The sequence below is a fragment of the Juglans microcarpa x Juglans regia genome, chromosome 2S (genome assembly GCF_004785595.1).
Source record: "Juglans microcarpa x Juglans regia isolate MS1-56 chromosome 2S, Jm3101_v1.0, whole genome shotgun sequence".
Lineage (NCBI taxonomy): Eukaryota > Viridiplantae > Streptophyta > Magnoliopsida > Fagales > Juglandaceae > Juglans > Juglans microcarpa x Juglans regia.
In genome coordinates, this window is record NC_054597.1 from 10,656,697 (window position 1) to 10,675,888 (window position 19,192).

Sequence of the window (19,192 nt, forward strand, 5' to 3'; positions counted from 1 at the left end):
GAATTATATAAGGAGATGACCATGTGGTGGCAGTATTAAGCAAACTTTGGATTAATTAAAGACTCAAGATGTTCTTAGCCTGGTGTCATGTTTCTTTGCCATACATTTGTATGTCCATGGTTCATCGATCCGGTCGGTCCCCATGTCATGGATCACAGTCTAGGATTTTACTTAACCCCTAGATTTACTCGAATGTTTTCTTGAGAAATCAAAGGCTCTTAGACTTAGAATGGAGTGTGTTTAGATGATACGGAAAGGCTATCGTTGTGAAGGTGAATGGTCCTAATTGATCTACAAGCATGTCTGTGGTGGAAACTCCTGAAAAACTGTTGGACCAGCAAAAAGTTAAGGGTGTCAAATCATGTTAACGGATCGTGTCAATGCATATATATTATACTATATGGGTCAACCCGAACATGACCAGTTAAGCTTATCGTACCAAAATCTTAAACCCTAACATGACCTATTAACATAACAAGTCGTGTCGTGTAAATCCGTTTTGACCTATTAGTGAATACTACGAAATAGGTTAACACGACCCAACCCGACCCGTTTCAACCCGTTAATGTAAATGGATTGAATAGACCTTAAATTAATCGGTTTGACCTGATTAAGTTTAGCATAATTTTATATAAATGTTAAAATCACAATATCCATAAAAAATATAAAACTAACTACAAGTCTAAAATTATAATTCAAATAATAAAAATATGGAAATTAAAATCTCAACAATTTTACTTTTAGGTATAAGGGTATAATTGTAACTTTAACTTTTTTAACGGGTTAAAATAGGTTGACTCGTTATCAACATGTTAAGCAATCATGTCTTAACGGGTCAACCCGTTTTGACTCGAATCCATTAAGACTAAACTCAAACTCATTATTATCATATCGTATTCGTGTTGGGTTAATGAGTTATATCACATATTGTCACCCCTATTTAAAAACAGGAACCTGACGTTATCTGAAAGAACATTTCAAACCTCAATTTGAAACCATTGGTATAAATGAATGAGCATACCTGAATTAACACTAATTCCACAACATTGTTTAAGAAAACTGAACTTATAATTATGTAATCAAATTAATCCTTTATATGGATTTGAGTTTTTGGCATTAATTGAAAAGAGTTAACCTTTAAGCCTAGCTAGCTTTATTTATTTTTAATTCTATTGAAGTTAGTCCCTCTCTTTTCACTATACTATCAAACTACGAATGAGCTTCGTTCAAGCTTTATTTTCCCATTTTATAATGCCTTCTACTGGTTAAGTGACCATCATATGAGTTCTATTATCAATTTGGACAGACTAGACATAAGGATGGTTTTGCACCTAGCTCAGAATTTTAGGATCAAATTTGTTAATATTATCAATTTGAGGCATAGTTGTGTAATTGGGTCAAAATCTAAGGGCTTTTTAGTTTGACATCAATTTCAAATTGGGATCTGAAATTTCGATTGCATCAATGTTTTTTTATTTTTATTTTATAGTTTAAAAACAATAACCATTAAGATCATTAACTAATAGAGTCTTCATTAACATGATATACATTTGGACATCCACAATACCTACTGTTCATATGAACCCTACCAAAATAATTGTGGTTAAAAACTATGGAATATCATTCACATGGCAAGACGACTCCTAGTTATAGACCTCGCATGGTTTCTTTTGTCATTGTGATTCACTTAAGGATTTATATAATTGCAATAATTCTAATATGGATACTGATGAAATTACATCTCGAGATTTAATTAACACGGATACTCAAAACATATGAGAAATTCTAATTACTTTTTTTAATAAGAGGACAGTATCCCAATTTTCAACTATTTAATTAGCTCTAACTACTAGAAACATATGAAAAAACCTAAAATGAAAACGTGTCAAATATGATCTTGTCTGCAGAAACTGGTGTAGAATAAGCACATGATATAAACCAAAGAACACAATATACAAAAGGAGACTCCATAGATAATGCAGCTTATGGTGTTGTCAGAAGTACTGGTAATTTATTATAAGTCACCAAGCTTCCTTCTCATCCTAGGCCAGCTTGGAAAACTCCATGTAGATCTAACAATGTTTCGTTTCAAAATAATTATTTTACAATCAATTTTACAACCAATTAGTATAATGGCGTCATTTCATCAAGTTACTAACCCCCTGAGTTTCTCATGTTATTTGAATTTCAAACATTATATAAATTCTTCATCGGTGGCAATTTATGTTCGTGTCGTAGCACAAGTATTTGACTATATGGGTCATCTTGATCGCGACCAGTTTAATTAAATAGGTTTGACTCTAAAAACTTAACATAATCCATATAAATAATGGGTGACTCGACCCGACTGGACCCGCACAACCCGTTTGATAATCAACACGACCCGTTTCATATAAATGAATTGTATCATATATTCCACTTCTAAATACCCTCCATTTAAAACAAAGTTCTAAAACAAACTATAAAAAGAATTGTGTATGTATCATTGCCCTCCATTTTAAGGATAAAGTAGATGTTCTCTGTCTCCATCTCTGCATATCTATCAAAATGGTTCAAATATTAATTATAAATTTAGCTTGAGCATGTGGGGGATGGGAAGAGATATTTTAAGAGCATGGAGACTTGAACCCAGAAGTATCAAGTTTTGTGGGCAAGGATAAGTTCCTAATGCCCTCACATGGGGCAGAGTAATTAAACTTATATTCCCTGCACACCAAGAGCAAGAGGTCTGCTTCGTTGTACATTATACATATGTGTGTGAGCTTATCTCACCTTTTGTCCTCATAGGATCTGATGAAAACCAAGTGAGCTGACGTGGCACTCTGCCCTCCATTGCTGGGTTTTTTAGAGAGAGGAGGAGAGGGTGTGTCCGGCAGTCCCATGGACGTGTCCCTTTGTCTTTTAAGATTTGGGGCCGGGAATATGTCTTATCTAATAGGAAAAGACCAATGTTTAGGATCTTGTGGCACTAATTTATCTGGTTTTGGGGTCTCTAGCTTGCTTGGTGGGATGGCAATCCACGTTTGCTGTGTCTTTCATACAAGCAATTGCAAGCTAACACACCAATATTAAAATTATTCCAAGTTTTGAAGAGCTAAATTCTATCTTATTTTCTTCTACTCAAATTATTTATTTGACTTATACACATTATAAACGGTAATGGCCATTAAAGAAAGGAATGTTCTGAAAAATTATATTACATTACCAGAATTACAATTTGGAATAAAACAAAAAAAGAAATAAAGAAAATAACTTTAATGATAGAAAATAATTCGAATGGAGATCATCCCGACATAATTAATAACACAAATACAAAGTCCCTAGCAATAACAATGCATCAAACTCCACTTCCACCTGCAATGGAAATAGCCAAGTGTGACTCGTGTTTAGCAATAGAATTGAAACTCTCTTTTCCACTCCATTTACAGAACTTGAGCTCAACTAGAATCCCGCTCATCTGGGGGCAGACTTTCTGCTGCTTCTTGACAGGGACCAACCTTATAAGTTTCTGAAATCATGGTTCTTAATCAGAGCAGGTATCACTGAATCGATAATCGCAAAGACACCAGTTGGGTCAGCCAAGCCAAATTGGAAAAGAACTCCAGTAAATAGCAATGAACTGGAAATGTACCATATATAATTATGCTTCATGGTCTATCTTCATTGGACCTTGACCGTGCTAAGCGCCGGCGCCTTCTAGGAACTGGTGATGCATCTTCACCTAAAATTTGTAAAACGTCTTCATCATTGTCATCATTACCATGCAAACCCAACAGGTTCTCGCCCCAGAGAAACCGCCGTTCGGATGTAGATCCTGCTGTTCGTCGATGCCTTGTCCAAGCCCTTGACCGGGCCCTGGGTTCCCCAACACTGTCCATTGAGCCAATCATCTGAAACAAAAACAGGGTAGTCCACCATGGGCCATTAGTGTCCCCTGCGCCACTTTGCCTTTCGCCTGCCAGTCGATCTCCATTTTCAATGATGTAGTCCCCAACCACAACAGCACCAGGCACAGCTGAACGAATAGCACTAACAATATCACCATACTCTCTCTGGTGCTCAAGGTGCCTCCAGGCTTGTTCTCTAGATGGATCAATGTCAGAGGGTCGGGTTGTAGGGTGAACCCTTCTGGCATGTCGTCGCAATTCCTGGTAGTTACCAAAGAATGAGCACGATTCCCTGGAGCAACTTCTCTTCTTGAGGTTCAAATATTTCCTGGCCTCTTCGACAACTTCCCAGCCAAGTATGGTTCCTCGGCACAATGGGCATTTCAAGCTCAATTTTAATTCGGATGAGTTCTCCAAACCTAAATCTTCAATCTCATCCCCTTCCTGAAAGGATTCAGAATCAACTGTTTCTAATATACCTTCTTGTATTTCTACAAATCTACTTGGTTCACGTTCATCTCCTCTTGGTGCTCCAGCAGATATTACAGTGTTTCTTAAATTTACATTGTGGTTTTCACTAGCCTCATTTAAGTCAGTACTCATGTTCATATCAGAGGAATTACTAGGATTGTGTGAGTTTACAGGCAAAGAACTGGGTAAAGTTGGACTGTTCCTAGAGTTGGCCCTTAGTTTTTTATAGCGGTCCAGGCAATTTGAATGCCTATAACTTGTATCACAAATGTAAGATCTACAACCCTTATCATGCGAGCTGCACAGGAGGAGAACAGCATTATGTGGATGGTCCATGCAGATAGGACACAAAACTTCATCCAACTCTTTGTGAAGAGCACATATATCTGAATCACAATGCATTCTTCGTTTTACACCAGCCATCTTGTTTGCACTGTTGTAAACTACTCAAGCACATTTCACTCGTCAGAAAACCAGAACTATCAAGCATACTTCTACATTGAATGAACAGAAATTCTAACAACTTAACACATTGTTGAAGGCAAAACTTGTCAGTGACACATCAATGCAACAGAGAAATTCTAATCTACAATAAGATGAAAGCACATTCGTGTCAAACAGAAAAAAATGATGGTAGATGTTTATGGGCAGCAAACAAAAATGACTAAAAGAAATCATCCGCATGGACGCTTCAGACTTCCAAAAATTAGGCAACAAAATCATACTGTCTTTTATCACATCATGATCAAGGTGGTTCTTTAATTAAATAAGCAGCAAAGTGAAAACATACACTTGTCCTCAGTTTTTTCTTTTCTTTTACTTAAGCATTCAAAAGTATGATACTAACCATAGACCACAGTCACTGATCACAAAAAAGATGTTATCAACAAACTGACATCTAATCAGCCTTCTCATAGGAAAAATTTGTCAGTATTATTGGAACCACCACGAAGTCATCATATTGGCCTATATACTTGTCCTCTAAATAACAAATGTGATACTTTCTTTCTCATCCAATTTCGACAGCATCCTCAAGACTCTCTGCATCCAGTTATATCCATCTTAAAACACCGTAAACCCTTTTCAGCTAATCTTTCATCTACCAAATTCCTTCAGTTCACTTCTTAAATTCACATAAACTATTCATACAACTAAGTTTGAGTCCACCTCACCAAATTCAGAAAAGAAAAGAAAATCACCAGCATCTTACTGGAAAACTAGCCTTGATGAGGTGCAACATGCACAAGATCTAAAAGTAGGTGTTTCTGAAAATAAAAACATCAAAAAAAAAAAATGTCCAACATCTTACCAGAAAATGTGCCCCGCACAAGAGCAGAATGAGTAGGCTACTGAAACTAAGCAACTTCAAAATAATTTAATCCACTAATTATGATGGATAAAAAGTGTTTTGACCACAATATCAAACTTCTAAGTGAATGAATAGTCTCTGTGCACACAGTTTTCCAATGCTCACCGAGTTTTTTTTTCTTTATTTTTTGGCCCAAGTAATTTAATTTTATGAATAGCACAGAGGGGCACAACCCTAGTACACAGAAGGTATACAAAGGGATACATCCAACTAGTAAGAAGAAAAAAATAATGGAAAACTTTGAAATCTAGAAAATTAAGGAGTGGGGAGCTGGTGTGAGTGGCCATTGAAGCATAGAGGGTGCTGAATACTATGGTTTTTAAAGTCTCTTGCCATCCTCTCAGTCTTAAAATATCAGGGCATTACATTCTTGCCAAATGCACTACATTAAGCATGAGGAACCATCCTCCAAACTTCTGAATTCCAACTTCCACTAGGGCTCTGTCAGCTTGCCAACAACTCCACCACTTGCCAAATGCACTACATTAAGCATAGAGGAACCATCCTCCAAACTTCTGAATTCCGACTTCCACAAGGGCTCTGTCTGCTTGCCAACAACTCCACTACTTGTCCAGGCATGACCCACTCAAACCCAAACTTACTAATTCCTTTAATTTTAAACCAAAGCCTACTAATATATGAATTTCTAACCATTGATGCAATGGATCACCCAAACAAGACATTTAACTCCCGAAACCTTACCCCTGCAGATTAAGATGAACACAACTCTGACTAATGAATAGATAACTATGAAAGCCACAAACACGATCAAAAGACAAAGTGATGTTGTGTTGTGAGAGGAATAAACACTGCTGAACCATATATAGCAGGAAATAAAACAAGAAGGCTGCCAATAAAACACAAATTTGTGTAATGTGAAAGTAATTAGTAAATGAGATGAGGCAGAAACTGACACGAGAGAAAAAAACATATTCAATTGCGTATAGACTCACCAAGAGTAGTAGTTGCTCTAAATATTTTCCTAATCAAGGCGTCTGAATCTCTACTTGTTTTGCCAGTTGAAAAATACAGATCTTTACGTCACTTTACATCCTAAATAACAAGCATACACTATGCAATGCTCCAGACTGTGTTCTAAATAATGCAGTGCAATAGTACTACAGAACTCGAAGCAAAAGGTCTTGAATAATTGCCTATGGACTGCTTCTCGAGCCACCAGGTCACCAATAAATAGTAAAAGCTGCAATTGTACAACAAACGAAAGTGACAGTCACATACTCGGATTCCAATCAACTATTTTATCAAAAAGCACACGGTAGATGACATGATTGTAAAAAAGAAAACTCATTTTAATTATAAAATGAAACAGCGTCTACTTTAAATTATAACACACAAAGGAAACTCATTTTAAAGAAAAAAGAAACAGCTCAAGGAAATGCAGCTCCAGTTAAGACTGTTCCTAAACTCAAGGGGCTATATTCCCATCAACTGGTGAGAATTTAATATAGTAGTGAGGACAACACCAGTTTAGAAAACCCTGCAGTTCAAAATCGCATAAATTCACATTATCGTCATGAAAATATTTCATGGCATCCAAAACTGACTTCCTTAAGAATCATATACCATATGTAACATTTGAAAAATGCATTCCCAGAGGGAAAAATTTAAAGAAACTTCAACACTTCTTTTTTTATATAAGTAATCGAGCATTTAAAAAAAAAAATTGGACAAGTACTTGAGAATTCTATTGAAGAATTTAATAAACAGAAATTCAAGAGAGATCTGATTTAAATATAACAAAGCAGCCAGCATTTATAGCCAATTACTGGTTAAGGTTTATGGAATTTATGGAGCTTCACTGGAAAATGAGAATTCTTCTTACAAACATTAGCATAAGTATAAGAAGAGATTATAAGCATGCATTAGGCATTATCTAAAAATAGTCATGATTATAAAATGAGAACAATAATCATTATCTAAAAAACCAATCATCTCTATGCTACTGTAGTTTTGATAGGTTCTTTGCTACTGTATTTCTGAGATTCCAAATGTACATTAGATTTTATTCACATGCATCTGCAATTATAGACAATTGCACAAGATAAATTGTCAACAAGATACCCATCAGTTTTCAGTTCGGAACAAATACACAAATTGAAATCCAGTAGATAGCAAATCAAGACAATTATTAACATGAAAAATGATATTCACAAACCTTTTAATCATCATCCCGTCATGTGGCAATAAAAGGATTATGAATAACATTCCTCAATTAAAAAAATAAATAATTTTGATCACCAATAAACCGTATGACTTGTAACAGATATTCACAAACCTTTTAATCATCATCCCGTCATTGTGACAATAAAAGGATTATGAATACATTCCTCAATTAAAAAAATAAATAATTTTGATCACCAATAAACCGTAGACTTGTAACAGGTTAAGCTTAGAGAGGGTATTGCAAGATCGCCCCAAAAAATCTCTTTTTTTATTTCCACGAATACCAATGGCTTCAAAACCTATGTAAAACCCTAAATCACATCCAAGTCAAATCCCTTCCCACAAGTTGAAACCTCTACCAAACGCTAACCCTAACTCTAACGCGCCCAATTTTAAAAAATCTTTCTGCAAATAAAAATCTAGAAAATGAAAATAACAAACGCACCATAAAAAATTTACCGATCGGACAACGATCGTATTAAATCAGAATCAGAATCAATCAGGACAATTAATTAAACAAAACCATTAAAATTCAATCAAGATCTGAGGGTGAGGATTTACGAAATAATTGAATTTTTCCGTCACCAGATTCGATGAGATTGCGGGAGGACTTCGTGAGAAAAATTAGAAAAAAGCTTGAAGAACTGAAAATTTTGTGCCTATGATAACGCTATCGGTTATATAGACAGACTCAAGATCCAAATGCCACATTTCTTTGTTTTTTTCTTTTTTTGCGCGTGCGAAGAAAAAGACGAATGGACCCCTGCAGGCTGCAGAAATTTTTTAACGGGCGGTTTTGAAGTGGAGAGCCGGTGGCCGCAGGATTTACTTTATCTACACGTGGCGTGCATCGGGTAGGGCTAAGACCTGTTACTTAATTCATTAGCATGTCCGGACGGGGAGAATCTTGTATTTTTACACGATTACTGTGATTAAAAATTAATGTATATAATGAAATATCATAATCATCCTCGTTTCTATACTATACATCTGTTTTATTTTATTATTATTTTTCCTTAACAAATATATAATATAAGGGTGATAAGTAAAACTATTCATATATAATATTAATTAAATGATAATTATTATAAAATAATAATAATATTAAATAGCTTGTTGCCAATTGATGTATGATATTCTTGTTGGTGTGCCCTATAGGGTATTAAGTATTTTGGTTTGTATATCACGTCTTATATGGGGAATTTCACTTATATCATGGGAAAACAATTATTTGGCAATTAAATAAAATATAAATATGAATTTCTCTAATAAAAAAACTAAATAAACTTCAAGGAGTTGATCCTAGTGGTAAATGTCTTAGTTTTGAGATATCACTCTTTTCAAGATCCAATGTTCAACACTTTATAGGTGCAAACAATTCTTTGAGACCATATTTCTGGTGAAAAGTCAGTGATTTAATCAGTTTCGTGAAGTAAAATTTTTGAAGATACAGTGCACGAGACCTTACTCTATAGGGATGAATCTGAAGGATGCTTTGGAGAGGTTCTCTAACAAAAAATAAAAAATTTAGAAAAAAAACATAAAATTTTTCTCATACATTACAAACTTGCCTATTCATTTTTTAACAAAAGACGTACAGTTAAAAAGTTGCGAGATAGGAGAGTCAAAAACTTTTTTCACACATTTGGATACAGAAATCTTGGCTAAGAACAAAATCTTGGCTAATCTAAAAGGAAATTCTCTCAATTCGATGAATCCAAGAATATGAAATCGGACTTTCAAAGTAATAACTAAGTAAGAAATCAAATGATGATGCATTGAATGTATTCAATGCCTTTATAACCTAAGTTTTTTAATTGCTTAAAGATATTTTGACATGGAAAGCTAAATCGATTTAAATGAATTATTTTTTTATTTTTTATTTTTATGGAGTATAGGCGTCTCAAAAGATAACAAAGGCGTGCAAAGGATTTTCTAGAGGCTAAATCAAAATTGGCTCTCGAGTACGCTTGGCCGCACGACCCACACATTAAACAAGAATGAAAAATAATTTAAAGTTGTGAATAGAATATTTTGTGGGTCTCATTGAGATGAATTTAACTTTTTTAAGTTAAGATAAGTTTAACTTTTAAGGTTAAAATGTATAAAGTATGTTGAGATTTAATTTTTTATGAAAAATCAGAAAATAGTGAGTCTCATCAATTATTAGTTTGAGATAAGTTGAATTTAGTTCCCTTTTTTTTTTTTTTAAAAAAAAGGACGGTACCCTTATTTTATTAATAACCCTCACTTATAGAGGAGGAATACTGTGATTACATCTTGATACCTAAGGGTTACACATTAAAAAACAAAAAAAAAAAAAAAAAACCCAAGTGTTGATGCGGAAAAAATCGCTCAGCAGGGCGAAAGGGGAGAAAGAGTCATTCTCGGTCCACTGAGGCGACTTGGGCCTTGTTCAGTGTTGTTTGGAGCCCCCGTTAGTGTTCCAGTGCAGCTGTACGGCGGTGGTACATACGTCCATGGCGATAAATAGAAAATAAGAGCAGAGAAAGTAAAGAGAGATGACACCAAGATTTATATGGTTCGGCACCAGGCCTATATCCACGGGGGTTTGGGAGGAGAAATCTGCTATAATATTCTTGTTTATAGTCTCTCATAGTCTCTCATATCTCATTGTACAATGGTGATACTGAATATAAATTTTACTAGAGAATATGCCTTCATTGGAGCTCCCTGCGTATCTAGTTTTGAAAGAGAAGTTGACTGGGAAGAAGGAGAACTAATGACCAAGAAGAAGAAGACCTCAAAGAAGAAGAACCTCTCCGTCTATTTATCTGTATCTCTTTTCCCATGTGCGCCTGCCAAGCCCTTTTTTCATGTCTGACTGCGCCCTTTCTGCCAGTCCCGGCACCCACGTTACCTCTTGGCCCCCCTGGCACCCACGTTACCTCTTGACAGCCCCACACCCCCATTACCTCTCGACCCCCCTTCTCCCTTCTTGTCCCATAGTTTCTACCCAGGTGGGCTAGGCTTGGTGGCTAGGCCTATATGAGCTTTTTTATTTTTCCTCCTTACACCAGGCATTCAAACTAACTAGAAAAAAGCTAAGCATTATACAGTACATCAGAAAACAACAAAAATACCAAAAACAACAATGATAAAGATGAACTAAAATAAAATAAACGGCAAGACAAACAAACTTGTAACCAAATCGGTTATTTCTTACTAAAAACGTGTAAACTAGCCTTATCCATACGAACAACTCCCAGAATGTCTTTCAGTAGACTGTGAGTGGACTCAAAGAAAGCTTCCTTACCATTTGGCAAGTATGTCGGCTATGTGATTCGTGTCTCGAAAAGAGTGGGAGATCCGTATCACCATCGTTTTAACTTGTTTCTAGTAAGCCTGACTCCTCCACAGGACAGGCCCACCTTTATCCCACCATTGAGTCACAAGTTTAAAATCAGTTTCCACTTCAACATGAGTTGTATTCATCCGTGCACAAATGATCAGTCTATCTGATAATGCTCAAATCTCAGCAATATTATTTGAACTAATGTTGTAGTATTTGGTAAAAACACAAATCATATGACCCTTCGTATCTCTAAAAACTCCTCCACCTTTGCTTCTTCTGGGGTTCCCGATGCTACTACCATCCACATTCAGCTTCATAAAGTTCTGTGTAGGCCGCATCCATTGCAGAAATTGAACTTCCTTTTTCTTGACAGACATAGTCTGTAAGCCGAGTTGATGTAAAATAGCATTATCTGAAGCCTTGTTGAACATTTTATTCGATTTAGTATATAAGACTTGAGTTAGGAAGTGCTTGATTTTAATGTATAGTTGCTCCCCTGAATCCACAGTCCCCTCTATGCGGGCTTTGCATCTGAAAATCCAGAGAAACCAACTAATAATAGAAGGTAGAATACCGATCACCACATTGATTTGAGAAACCACCTGAACCTTAGATAACCACTGATGTATTTTTTCCCCCATGTACGAGCTGGCCCAATATTCAGCCTATACTAGATTCAAATACCGTCTAGACATACGTGAGAATCTCACCTATCAGAAGCACATGATCCAATGACTCATTGGAAGCAATTTACAACATTCACATTCGGATGCCATAGAGATATTTAATTTCATAATATTCTTGTCACAAGGCAGTCTATTATTCATACATCTCCACATAAAAGTAGGATTTTTTTTAGGCAATAAAGAAATCCATATCCATTTAGTCCACTCCAATTTCTCTCTGCGATCACAAATGTAATTCCAAGCTGAAGATGTAGAAAAATTACCATTTTGTTCAGCTTTCCATATCGGAATGTCATGACCTGTAGCAATCTTCACATTTTGTAATTTCAGATTTCCAATAACGGTATTCCCCACTTACTCTTGTATTTTCTCCCAATTCCCCCTATCTCAGAATAAATATCAGCTACTTTCAAAGAGGAATTAGTGATCTAACGTATTTTACCCAGGATGCCTAAAGACGACCAGTTTTCAAACTAGAAAAGGATATTACCTTCATTAATAATCCATCCGGAACCCCTACGAGCATCTGCATCGGCTTCTTCAAACAACATTTCATATTCAAATTTAACTAATTTTATCAATAGTTGGCCCACATTAAATTAGCCAAACCCTTTTCATTTAAAATATAATCTACAATAATTTCATCTTTTTTTTTTCAAAGATGAAAATTACTGTATGAAGTCTAAATGTGTTGTTTATTAATTTTGGCTCCCTCTCTCCCGCGATTTCTTTCTTTCTCTTCTTCTTCCATCTTTCTCACTCGCGTCTCTTTTTTCTTCTCTTCTTCCCTCTTTCTCTTTTGCGTCTCTTCCTTCTTTCTCTTCTTCTAGTTTTTTTTTTTCTCTTCTTTCTCTTCTTCTTCTTCTCTCTTTCTCTCTTGTAGCTAAAAAAGCTTCAATCTTCTCTCCCGCGACTATTCTCTCTAGCACGACATCGTAACAACTTCACTCCAGCACGACAAGCAATAACACGGTAAAGTTCGAAACCTTAGCCTTGATTTTACTCTTGATTTTATTGTTTGGGTTTGATTTTGTTGATGTTTTTTGGGTTTGATTATGTTGATGTTGTTTGGGTTTGATTTTGTCTTAAGCAAGAGTTTTTCAATTTCTAGTTTTGATTTTAACACGATAGGGCTTGATTTCATTTCTATTTTCTAGTTTTGCTGCTTGTATACAAGTAATTAAAATTTTATTGGCTTCTGTAAACTACTGTTAGTGTTGTAATATTCTTAATGAAAATGATATTAAGAAAAGTGTTTATGGGGATTATATTGTTGGTGTAATATTTTGGGGTTGTTTTTATTTTGCAGTTGTATTTGTTTTGAGGTTGTAGCCTATGCTATTTTGTGATTTTTTGTTATTTTAGATCACAAATATTGGTGTTTGTGAATGTGGACAGCAACTATATATGAATGTTGTACTATGGGCAATGATGAAACTTTTATATTTGGATATAGTATAAATTGTTCTTCATATTGTTCTCATTTTTCTTTAAAGCATTTCGTGTATATAATAATATTCATTTGTTTATTGGATTATGAAAATGAAAACGAATATAATTGTTGGAGATTATAAAAAAAAATTAATTAAAAAATAATAGTTAATTAAAAATTTATAAAAATAAAAAATAAAAATATTTTATTATTATAAAGAGTGTGATGACTAATCTAATGTAGACTTCAAGTTTTGAATGATTAGCTAAAAATGAAAAAACTACATATTAGTCAAAATTTGAAGAACAGGATGGTCAATCCAATGCTAATGCTCTAATAACCATTTTCAGCAATGGTTTTAAGGCCTTCCAAAAACTAGATTCATAGGACTTATAATCAATTAAGAAAGGGTAATGCATATTACTATATCTGGCATGGAAAAAGTTGGCCCAAAGAGAATTACCGTACAGGAATTGCCACACAAATTTCATATGAAGTGCTTACTCCATATCTTATATTTTTCGTATTCCTAGCCCACCTTCTTCTGTAGGCCTGCAAATTTTATCCCAAGTCACCCATTTCTTTTTTCTCTTGCCATCTTTACTACCCCATAAGAAATTTGCAAAAACTTGATTAAGCTTGTGAAGCACACTACGAGGCATTTTAAGCACTGCTAGAAGATGTATAGGAATGCTGCCCAGCACGTGCTTTACTAGCACTTATCTACCCCCTTTAGCGAGTAAAGCTTCTTTCCAAGAGGCTAATTTCTTATGCATTTTTGAATTAGAGGCTCAAGATAAGTAGCATGAACACCATCCATACATATAGGTGCACCCAAATATAAGTAAGGAAACAACCCTTCATGAAACTCGGTAGTAAGAATCTCCATCGTTTTATGAGTAGTGGAGGTCTGATTAGCAAAATATATAGCAAATTTAGAATGGTTCACTTTCTGGCCAAAAATGATCTCATACAGCCTTAAAGTATCCATGCAAGCCTTCAACGAACTCTTAGATTCATTCAGAAAGATCATAAGCTCATCTGCATATAGAAGATGAGAAATAATAGGGCATCCTTTGTGCGTTTTGAATCCAATGACCTTCCCATCTACAACACTTCTATTACTTAACCGGCTCAAGACTTCTTCAGCAATAATGAATAAATAAGATGATAACAGATCTCCTTGTTTCAACTTCTGGGAAGATTGGAAATAGCTTTTACTAGTGCCTTTCATTAAAAGAGAGAAAGGAGTTGTGACGCAATTTGGTATCAGGTGTCTCCACTTAGCAGAAAAGCCAAAACATGGAGCACCTCCATAAAAAAATTCCATTCGAATCTATCATATGCTTTAGCCATATCTACTTTGATCATCACATTGCCTCCCCACACCTTGTCATTCATACTTTGAATCATCTCCTGGGCAAGAGTTATATTTTCATGAATATTATGGCCTTTGATAAAAGCCCATTGTTCTTTCAAGACAATTTTATGAAGTAAAGGATTGAGCCTATTAACCAGAATCTTGGAGAATACTTTATACACCACCTTGCACAAACTAATGGGCCTGAATTTAGCAAAACTCGAGAGATTGTCTTCTTTTGAAATAATAACAATAAAAGTGGATGAATAAAATTTAGGAAGAGAAGAGCCATGAAAGAAATCAGCAGCAACTTCTAGAAGGACTTCCTTGATAATATCCCAACAATGCATAAAGAAATGAGAACCAAATTCGTCAGGTCTCAGACTGCTATATTCTAGAATGTCAAACAAAGTAGTTTTGACTTCCTCTAACGAAGGATTTGACAAAGAGCACCATTTTCTTCATCTGTGATAACCGATTGAAAGAGATCCTTCCAATTATCCATATGATGCAACCTTTTTGTGTTAAGAACATATTGAAAGTAATTAACAGCTTTCTCATAAATCTCCTAGGGAGAATTGAGTTTCGTTCCATCTTTTAGCGTGTCATATATTGTTACATCCCTCTATTCATTTTAGTCTATAGAGTTGCATGAAAAAATTTAGAATTTGAATTCCCTTCTTTTTAGCCATTTCACGAGTGCTTTTTGTATGTTCCAACTCGAATAAAAAATTGTCCTAGCTAAGACATGCATGTACTGAGTAATTAATTGAGCCTTAGTATTCATGATTTCATCTTTAGCATTTTGCACATATAATTTCACCTTGCCAAAAATCTCTTTATTCCAAGTTTGGAGGATAGGTTTCAACCTTTTTACTTTAGCAGCAAATTTCATGAGGCCTCCCCCATTAAGGGGATGGTTCTAGTTATCCGAGATGACTATTGTAAAAGACTTATGTGTGCACCACATCCTCATGAATCTAAAAACAGGAGGGTCATATCTCAGAACTTCCTCTTTGAATTGAACAAGAAGAGGACTATGATAAAAACATGTCCTAGCTAAGACCCCAATATATAAACGAGGAGAATCTGCAAGCAAGCCGTGTGAAACTAGAGTACAGTCCAACTTGGCCCATATACATGCTTGTCCCTCACGCCCATTACACCAAGTATACTTGGAACCATCAATACTAGGTTCCAATAGATTGCATTGAGAAATAAATTTATTAAAATCATCTATAACCACTTACGGTTTGGCTCTGCCTCCAATCTTCTCAGAGTTGCTCCTTAGAGTATTAAAATCACCACATATCAACCACTTATTACTAATGATGGAGATTTGTTGTAATTCATCCCATAAAATCTTTCTATCTAAATACGCACAACTCGCGTAAATAAAATAAACCATGTACGACAGATTACCACAATTAATGAAACCTATAATGGCCTGTTGCTGAATGGAAACAGGAGAAAAAGAAATATCGTCCGTCCAAAATACCCAAATTTTATCGTGTTTCTCTTCATTGGATATAAAATTCTGCATCTGCAATCTTTTAGCTATTGCTTCACACTTATTGAAACTAATAAAAGGCTAAAAAATGGCAATCATTTTAGGTTTAAACTTGTTGACAATTTTCTTCAGTTTTCCAATTGTGGGCATATTACCGATCCCACAAATGTTCCAGACCAGGGTCTTCAGGATCATGTATAATTCGTAAGTATAGTCCCATTAACTAGGGACTAGTATTTTTTTTCTTCTTGCCTTCTTTCTAGCCTTTTGTTTTTGTCTTACATAATGTGACTTATACCCCTTATGAGAACTGACTATAGCTTGTAACAATTCTTCCTCGTCATCCAGGTCATTGAGAGAATTTGAAATCGGGTTCACAAGGCCCTCTTCTTCAACTTATTCACCATGTGAATTTTGGCCCTTTGATAGATTTGTTTCTCCCAAGCTAGACCCTCTCATGTTATCCACCTCAAACGGCGGTACTAATCCACAGGTAGCCTCAACATTGTTCTTTGCGAGACTATTGCCTGAGATTTCTTTGGATTGAATGGACCTCTTCACACATTTGGACATGTACATCAAGCCTTTGCCCCTTTGTTTTTTCCTCTTTAGCAGTAATGTCTTCAATATCCACTTTTTCTGCGTTGTGTCTATTATTATCAAGAAGTTTCTCCTCCATATTCTTTCCAGCTATTACCATTACCTCATGTTTACATGTCTCCTTTTGACCTTCCATTTTGTCGTGTAATATCTCATTGTCTTTCGTATTAGCCTCCTGAATCACTATAAGGCTTTCATTTTGGCTACCCTGTAGATTTTTAACAACATACTTCATGTTTGGGGCTTTTCCTATGGGTTTGGTGGATTTACCCAAAAGATTGTTCTTAGAGTCATTTTAACAAACACCTGCATAGTGTCATTGTTGCTTACATTTGGAGCAGTAGGCAGTGACTTTTTCGTATACCACAGGTTGCCAAAACCATTATGCTCCGATGTCCTCACCCAGAAACCATCACTCAAATTTTGTAAGATATCCACTTCAATACATACACGAGCACATGAAGGTCTAGTTCTATTTTTAGTCGGATTGTCAGTACATAAGAATCTACCCATATCACTTCAAAAAATACGAAGATAAGGTAATTCAAAAAAATACAGAGATAGATATGGAAAATTTACACAAATTGGAGCCAGAGGAGGTTATTCTCTTCCATTGAAAACCACTTGAAAACTTGATATGTGAAGCTCTCCATTTCTTGTCTCTCTTGCCCAAGTTTTAGCGAAATCATCTTCACTCTTCATTATCACCATGATTAGGGGTGCTACCCGCATGGTGCGGGGTGGGGGCACCCCCTCCTCGCCCCCGCCATCTCCTTCTCAGAAACAATAAATGCAAGGGAGCTGTTCAAAGTCATTGAAGAAACCATGGGAATAGTAGTAGAAGAGGTCGCCAGCACTTGAGTTTTGAGCAGCTCGGCATAGGTGTGGGAGGAGCCTGCAGTCGGAGCCGGCAGGGCGATCCTAACATAACAATCATTCGCGGGCAAAGCTATAGAGCTCTTTAGGGTATGCCGGTAAAGGGGTTTGCTGTCGCCAGAAGCATGGGCATCTCAACCTGGGTGAGGGAAGGCCCCACTGTTAGGGCCGACGGGGCCATGGACTCCAATAGCAGTAGCGACGATCACAAAAACCCTAGGGAGAAAAAGATGAAAGGCGCGTGACCTCACGTGCACCTTTAGCCAAAAACTCAGATACAATTGAGTTTAATTCGACCAACAAACAAAGCCTAAAGTGATCCGACAAACATAAAAAAAAAATGGTCAAAAAATGGTGTTGTGTGAGGCAAAGAAGATTCAAAGCACAAACATTTTGCAACTTTTTTTTTTTTTTTTTGCAGTAAAACATTGCCATTCATATAGAATATTTTGCAACCTTGATGCACCATTTGGTCCTAGCATTCATTCCTTGATAGTACCTTTAGGTCGATCCAAAACCTTGCCGATCACTCAAGATTTCTAATTATTCTAAGAAATTTTCATCTTTTGTAATCCCAATTATTTATATTCTATTATTTATAAGTAATACTAAATACAATTATAAATGAGAAATGCTACTGACATTTTTTAAGCAAGTATACAATCATATGGGGCTCGTGACATTTTTTTTAAACTTAATGATCAAACAAGTATTTTTTAATGATGATGTGAATTTTTTTAAAATATTTAAAAGTGTTAAAAAAATACATAAAAATATACTGTTGGGAGCCCTATGTGTGGTTGTAGGTTCATCATCATAAGTTATACAATAAATCTTTAGAGCAGCCACTGTTTCGCAGCATCCGGGCGCACACTTGATGTGTCCATCAAATGGTGTGTTTTGTTGAATGAGTTCAAAGTGACTAGTATAGACGGATGAAAGAGAGAAAGTTGATAGGAGAGAGAGTGCTGATGGGAGAGACCTGAGGAGGGAGAGAGAGAGTTGATGGATGAGAGAGAGAGAGCTAATGAGAGAAAGTCATAGACAAGAGATAAAACTGATGAGAAAGAAAGGTAGATGAGGTCTGGTGCGTTTTGCGTATAATAATAATAAAAAAAAAAAAATTAAAAGAGATTGGCACGTAACTGCTGTGGCTGATCCTAAAATTTATTATAAAAGTTATATAAATGTCACGTATTTAATAAAAAAAAATAGAAATCACCCTCAAATTTTATATTTTTACTCATTTTAAGTAAAGGGTAGTGATATTTACTACTTATTTGAATTTTTTTTAATCAAATTTTTAAATATTTTTTAACATCCTTAATTATTAAAAAAAATTAAAAAAAATGTAATTTTACTAATAATTACCTTTTTAACTATTAAGTAAAATAAAAAAATTAAAAAAAATTAAATACAAAAATAATAATAAATGAGTAATAAGAAGAATAAACCTATCATTTTCCTTAACTAAATTGCGCGACAGTCACGCACTGCAAAT

At 35.3% G+C, this 19,192-nt stretch overlaps 1 protein-coding gene across 3 annotated transcripts; it reads right to left on the minus strand.

The window, feature by feature from the left end:
• Positions 1-3,171: 3,171 nt before the first annotated feature.
• LOC121253019 lies at positions 3,172-8,627 on the minus strand. 3 transcript variants are annotated; one of them, XM_041152909.1, is made up of 4 exons: positions 8,473-8,627; positions 6,681-6,928; positions 3,632-4,801; positions 3,172-3,508 (listed from the first exon to the last, which is right to left on the minus strand). In XM_041152909.1, the coding sequence occupies exon 3, from the start codon at positions 4,779-4,781 to the stop codon at positions 3,648-3,650; it is 1,134 nt and encodes a 377-aa protein (XP_041008843.1). In that variant the 5' UTR covers positions 4,782-4,801; positions 6,681-6,928; positions 8,473-8,627; the 3' UTR covers positions 3,172-3,508; positions 3,632-3,647. The 3 variants fall into 3 exon arrangements, with proteins under 3 accessions (XP_041008843.1, XP_041008841.1, XP_041008842.1); XM_041152907.1 differs by having other exon boundaries at positions 3,172-4,801; XM_041152908.1 differs by having other exon boundaries at positions 3,172-6,928.
• Positions 8,628-19,192: the final 10,565 nt, after the last annotated feature.

Excerpts from the sequence above, each read along its gene's own strand:
- LOC121253019 (XM_041152909.1), bottom strand. The coding sequence starts at position 4,781 with ATGGCTGGTGTAAAACGAAGAATGCATTGTGATTCAGATATATGTGCT.